General features: G+C 60.4%; 1 protein-coding gene across 1 annotated transcript in view; it reads left to right on the forward strand.

Moving 5' to 3' along the window:
• The window catches only part of SPTBN5 (spectrin beta, non-erythrocytic 5), a 45,585-nt gene that overhangs the window by 37,006 nt on the left and 2,258 nt on the right, over nt 1-6,321 (forward strand). The window contains exons 52-64 of the mRNA XM_032593662.1: nt 32-241; nt 726-922; nt 1,026-1,230; nt 1,522-1,716; nt 2,807-2,962; nt 3,202-3,419; nt 3,584-3,773; nt 3,993-4,169; nt 4,337-4,441; nt 4,776-4,913; nt 5,184-5,252; nt 5,746-5,984; nt 6,165-6,250. Coding sequence (XP_032449553.1) covers nt 32-241; nt 726-922; nt 1,026-1,230; nt 1,522-1,716; nt 2,807-2,962; nt 3,202-3,419; nt 3,584-3,773; nt 3,993-4,169; nt 4,337-4,441; nt 4,776-4,913; nt 5,184-5,252; nt 5,746-5,984; nt 6,165-6,250 — 2,185 coding nt within the window. The remainder of the gene's footprint in view (nt 1-31; nt 242-725; nt 923-1,025; nt 1,231-1,521; nt 1,717-2,806; nt 2,963-3,201; nt 3,420-3,583; nt 3,774-3,992; nt 4,170-4,336; nt 4,442-4,775; nt 4,914-5,183; nt 5,253-5,745; nt 5,985-6,164; nt 6,251-6,321) is intronic.

The following is a 6,321-nucleotide window of genomic DNA, read 5'->3' on the forward strand; positions in this document are numbered from 1 at the left end:
ATCCTGGTCATGTTTTCCTCCGCCTCCACAGAACCTGGAGAGTGAGATCAGCAGCCACGAGGCCCTGACTCAGGCCGTGGTGGACGCAGGACACAAGCTAGTGTGGGCTGGGCACTCGGCCTGTGACGTGGCTGTCCGGGTACAGCAGCTGGAGAATGCCATGGGCTCCCTGCGGGCACAGGTGACGCAGAGGCGGCTGCTGCTACAGCAGGCTCAGGAGGCCCAGCAGTTCCTGACAGAGGTGAGGGGCTGATGTGAGATGCAAAAGGGCAGGGCCTGGGCATGAGGACACCCAGAGCGTACACAGGCCTGGAAGGTAACCCCCACGTGGGGCTCCAGGCTCTCTGTGCATCTTCACTTACCTGCACTAAGTGGTCCCCTGCCCCCAAGCCGTCGATGCTGCATGTTATCCGGAACACAGGCCCCTCCCTGGGTTCGGTTTTAGTGCATGTGCCATTTCTTCTAAACCAATGACTCTCAGCCATTGCTCTGTATCAGAGTGACCTGGAATCTGTAAGAAATGCGGGCTGACACTCAGGTTCCATTCCAGACCAAACCAGAAATCTTTAGGGTTGAGAGCCAGGCACAGAGAGTGTAAAAGCTCTCAGGTAATTCCAGGGTGCAGCCAGGGTGAGAACCCCTGCTCCGAATGTCGAGGCTATGAGCTCCAAGCTGGGAGCCCTGGAGGCCAGCACCCAGGGAACACCTCCTCTGTGCCACGCCAGCTCCAGGAGGCAGAATCCTGGCTGGAAGAGCAGGGCCGTGTCCTGGACATCGAGGATGTGGGCCAGAGTGCCGAGGCCACGCGCGCCTTTCTGCGGCAGCTGGAGGCCACCACGAGGGACCTAGAGGGGTTCAGCGTGCGAATTGAGAGGCTACAGCAGACAGCAGTTCTCCTTGAGAGCAGACAGAACCCAGAAAGGTGGGTGGGAGCCAGGCCCACCTAGGGCGGTGCAGGGAGGGTGCTCCCTACAGAGGGACATGAGGGAAGAAGGGCTCCAGCTGGGTTGTCCTTGTTGCCACAGCCCCAGGGTGCTGGCTCGGATGCGGGCGGCGAGGGAGGCCCATTCGGGGCTGCTGCAGAGGGCGGAAGGCAGGCGGCAGGGTCTGCAGGAGCAGCTACAGCTCCACCAGCTGGAACGGGAGGCCCTGCTCCTCGACGCCTGGCTGGCCAGCAAGGTGGCCACCGCTGAGTCCCAGGACCACGGGCAGGACCTGGAGGCTGCCAAGGCGAGTCACTCATGAGCAAACCTAGGAAGAGTGGATTGAGACTGCTGAGCAAGGGCAAAGAAAGTGTGCACTTGGGTGAGAGGGAGGCGAAGGGGTAAGCTGAGGGGAAGTAGGGAGTCTCCGGGCTCTGGGAGGATCCCTAGGGAACTAGACCAGAGCCCGGGGACTTGAGCCACTGCCTCAGTCAGTACTGATGAGGGACCTGGCAGGTACCGCCCAGCCCTTCATGAGGTTCAAGTGCTCCTGGACACCACCTCCAGAGTGACCCTCCCTGGCATTGTATTCTCACAGGTGCTGGAAGAGAAGTTTGATGCTTTCAGAAAGGAAGTTCAGAGCCTGGGCCAGGCCAAGGTGCAGGCCCTGAGGGAGCTGGCAGGCTCCCTGGAGCGGACAGCACGCAGGCACAAGCCCCAGATTCAAGCCCAGAGGAGTCGCATCGAGGCGACTTGGGAGAGGCTGGACAGGGCAATGAAAGCCCGCACACAGGTGAGTGCACCGAGTGCACAGATATTCCTGTCCCTTTTGCCTGAACCAGGGACAAGCAGGCCCGCCCAGGGGTGTGTGTGTGTGTGTGTGTGTGTGTGTGTGTGTGTGTGTGTGTGTGTAGAGGGAGGTAGTTGCCTCTAATCCCAACACTAAGCAGATGGGAAGTCTCAAAATCTTGCACCTCCACGGCACCCCAGCCCTCTCCACCAGTTTGGTTTCCTGCTGGGGCAGTTCATACCTCCAGGGAGAAACAGAACGCGGGTGTGGCCGGCTTCAGATCCCCTCAAAGCCTCCCTAAACACAGGCTTCAGGCTTTAAGATACATCCCACGTTGATCTCTCCTTAACCACTGGCACTTAGCTGGCTCCTTCGGCACACTCCCTCGCTCTCCTAACCTACGTGCCCCGTGTGATGGCTTCACTGTTGTTTCCACAACCAGGGTCAGCCACAGCTGCTTCTGTGAAAGCAGCCTGCCCCCCGAGCCCCCGACAGCCTCGGCAGCCTCCTGAGCTGACCCTCTCCTCCTAGCCAGCCACTCCCTGAAAACCAAACTCCTCCCTCCTCCCCCGTGGATGGACCCATCCCCTCCCGCCCTGCTTCAGAGGCCCCATTTCTGCCTTTCTGGTGATTTGTACACCGAAGACCCTCTTGTCACAGAATGCCCCCTGAGGCCCTGCCACGTCATCAGTAATATCATACATTCATTGAGCACCTGCCACATTGAGGACGTTTTCTGTACCTGGTGGTCATGAGTGAATCACCAAGCCCACAGTCCTTGTTAGTTATGTATTTATTTACTTATTTTGAGAGAGACAGAGCGAGTGTGAGCAGGAGAGGAGCAGAGAGCAAGGAGATGGTGTCCCAAGCAGGCTCTGCAATGTCAGCACGGAGCCCAACACGGGGCTCAAACCCTTGAACCATGAGATCATGATCTGAGCCAAAACCAAGAGTTGGACACTGAACCAACTGAACGACCCTGGCGCCCTGATCCTTCTTATTTAAAAGGACGTGGCCCACAAGGCCATGTCTCCAGCGAGAAAAGGTCCTAGGAATGAGCTCAACTCAGAGCAAGCCCTCTTTCCTCTCACAGAGCCTGGCCACAGCCTGTGAAGTTCTTGGCTTTGAGCAGGAAGTGGCCCAGCTCCAGGGCTGGATGCAGGAGAAGGTCACCCTGATGGCGAGAGACATCTGTGGCCACAGTCTGTCATCGGTGCAGACCTTACAGCAACAGCACAGGTGCCTGGAGGTGAGGGCCCGTGCCCGTTGTCTGCCCCTCAGAGCCCTTCCCTGCAGGTGGTGGGTAGGGAGCCCCCAGAGGGGGGAAGAGAAGGCCCTCCCAGCCAGGAGGTGCTTGCCCAGGTGGTGGAACAGAGTGGAGTTGGCCTGTGAGAGTCCGGGAAGCAGATCGGGACTCCTCAGAGAGGACCAAATGAAGAGCATCCATCGGGCTGCCAGGGTGAGGCCTGATCATGTGTTCTGGTACAGAGGGAGCTGGCAGCTATGGAGAAGGAGGTGGCCCGGATGCGGATGGAGGCCTGCAGACTGGGCCAGCTACACCCTGTGGTTCGGGTGGGCCTGTCTGAGCAGCTGGCCAAGATGGAAGATGCCTGGGCCACCCTGGACGTGAAGGCCCAGGAGCAGGGTCAGCAGCTGGAGCAGGCCGCCCGGGGCCATGCCTTCCTCGGCCGCTGTAGGGAACTGCTGTAAGTGGCACCCTGCCCTGCTGTTGGCTCAGCTCTGCCCTGCGGGGTGGGGGTCACCCCAGCTCTTCAGGGAGCTGGACTCCCCTGTCCCGTGCCCAGCTCCTGCCCTGCTTCCTGAGGCTTCCCTCCCAGCCCTGACAGCAGCTTTGTCTCCCTGCCCCCAGAGCATGGGCTCAGGAGAGGCAGGTTCTGGCTTCATCACAGGAGCTGGCTGGGGACCTGGTGGGGGCCGAGCAGCTCTTGGTGCAGCAGGAAGAGCTGGGGCAAGAAATCAAGGAATATTGCCTTCGGGCCCAGGACGTACGGCAGGAAGGACAGCAGCTGGTGGACAGTGGCCACTTCATGTCCCCCGAGGTATGAGCACAAAGGTGGGCCAGGGGTTGAGCTGGGGAGGGAGCCCAACAACCCAAGGAACCCCAGCAGGAATGGAAACCCTCAGGAGGAGAAGGCAGGCAAGGGAGGCAGGGAGGGGGAGGGTCTGGGCCTTTCCTGGACCTGTCTGCTGGGCGCCAGCCCCGCCGTGCCTCGGGGCTTCTGCTCCAGCGTCTGGCCCACAGCGCCGCTTCCCACCAGGTGACAGGGTGTCTGCGGGAGCTGGAAGGGCAGCTGCAGGCACTGGCAGAGGCCTGCGCCCTACTCCAGGAGCGCTGCGAGGAGAACTGGGGCCTGCAGAAGCTGCGGCAGGAGCTGGACCAGGCCGAGGCCTGGCTGGCCTCCCGAGAGGGCCTGCTGCTGGACCCCAACTGCGGGGTGAGCCAAGGCCCCACCGTTGACAGGCTGCGCGATGGCAGCTGTGGCCAAGGGCAGGTCCTAGTCCTCCTCTGCTCCCTGAACAGCCACGCCAGGCTGTGGACGGGGAGGGTGCGGCTCTTGGTGCCCCTTGGAGCCGGGCCTCACCCTGACCTACTTCTCCCCAGCACTCGGTGGCCGATGTGGAGCTACTGCTCCATGGACACCATGACTTAGAAAAGTCACTGGCAGCCCAGCAAGAGAAGTTTGCCCAACTGCAGAGGGAGACAGGGGTGAGTGGAGGCTGGGATGAGCATACACTGGGATCTAGGGACCTGAGGACGGGGTGGGAGCATCCTGGTCTCAGCCTGAGAGTCGGGACCTCCCCAGTGAACGGAGCCCATATATCTGACCCCCCCGGGAAAACCTGTTCTTTGCCCAGCCAGCTGCAGGGCCCTGTCACCTCCATGTCCTGGTAGGTTAGAGCCCCACCATGGACCAGGTTGACAGGGAAGTCTCCTGAGCTGACACAGGAAGAGAAGCCCAATGAGGAGATAGGGACTCTCCAGGTGGGAGGGATCCGGGGCGGCAGAGGCTGATCTGGCTCACCTTACTCCCCTTTCCAAGGTGGAACAGAAGCTGCTGCAGCAGGGGACAGGGCTGAAACCCAGGAGTGCTGGCCACCAGTTTACCTCCCTCCAGCATAGGCCTCTCGGAAGCTGGGGGCCAGTACAGCTGGCTGAGACAAGGGACCTGCAGCCAGGTGTCCCCATTGGGTCACACACACCCTTGACCACCACTCTCTTCCTGGAACGTGCAGCCAGGCAGCAGGAGCCCATTGGGGCTGGGGCTGTAGGGGTAAGGCCCACACCCCACAGCTAGCGCTGAGGCCCTGGGGGCTGGGGACACCGGGCAGAGGAACTGAGATTCCCCAGGAATGAAGTGGTCAAAAAGGGGTAGATTCCTAGCCCACCTTCCAGAGGGGTCCTGTCGTCTGTTGCTGGATGTTTCCTGGGCCCCTTCTTGCACTTTCAGGATGCAAAGGGTGCCCCCACCATGGAAGGATTTTTGGAGCTCAAGCAGCAATGGCCTGCAGAGAGGCAGGTCAGTACCAGGAGATTCCTTCTCCAGGCAGCTCTCCTCCACAGAACCACCTGGGCTTCGAGGGGCCATCAAGGCCTGGCACCCTGGCCCCACACCCCTGAGTCTTAAGACCGTTTCATTCTTTTTCCTTTATATATTTTATTGAGCAATTTGTACACCCAATGTGGGGCTTGAACTCACGACCCCAAGATCAAGAGTCACATGCTGTACCCACAGAGCCAGCCAGATGCCCCAAGATAGTTTCATTCTTAAGACACCTCATAGCTTCTGCCCAGCCCCCCCCACCCCCCGGGTGGGGAGCGAGTCCCTCTTCCTCCTCTTCCTGGTTTCCTTACATGTCATTCCCTGGCTCCCTCTTCCCCGTGGACACTTTGGACCAGTCCAGGACTTTGCTTGGGAGCCTCTAGAGATAGACGGTCAGGCTTTGATAAGGCCAGGCTGCAGCCTCCCCTCCACGCTCGGCTGATGTCACCTCACCCCCTTCTCTCCACAGCCCAGCTCAAGCCCCTGGGATTGCTGCTGTGGGACCCTGGGGGGCAGTTCCCTGAGCCTCTTCTGGGATAAGAAGACTGCAGCAGAAGTACTGGGCAGTGGAATACAGGCGAGGCAGAAGACAGAGAGGCCCATGGAGAAGAGTGGACATGGCCATTGTGACCCCTCTTGCCTCTCTTCTCAGAACGTGGCCCCCGTGGACACCCTTGATCTCACAGGAGCCCAGTGTGAGAGGCTGAGGTACTGGAGTGGCAGGAAATATGCTTTCTCCATAGGTGAGGGCCACATGGAGAGACAGACAATGGCCCCAAGACATCCTGACCCAGCAGGCACAGCCTCACAAGAGCAGCCAAGAGGCTCGAGGTAGGGGGTCCCCCCCATGGGAGGCAGAGTTTTGACCCATGGCTCTCTGCCCAGCAGGCTGAGCAGTGGGGTGGAGATCCCGTATGCAGCACCATCAGAACAGCATGCCTGGAGCTGGCATCGAGCCCTGAGTGGCACGGCAGGTAGGCACCAGGGCAAGCCTGGGGTGGGACTTGGGGCACGGATTCCCTGGACTCCATGCTGTGGTTTCCTA

This window comes from Lynx canadensis, chromosome B3 (assembly GCF_007474595.2).
Source record: "Lynx canadensis isolate LIC74 chromosome B3, mLynCan4.pri.v2, whole genome shotgun sequence".
NCBI classification, from domain to species: domain Eukaryota; kingdom Metazoa; phylum Chordata; class Mammalia; order Carnivora; family Felidae; genus Lynx; species Lynx canadensis.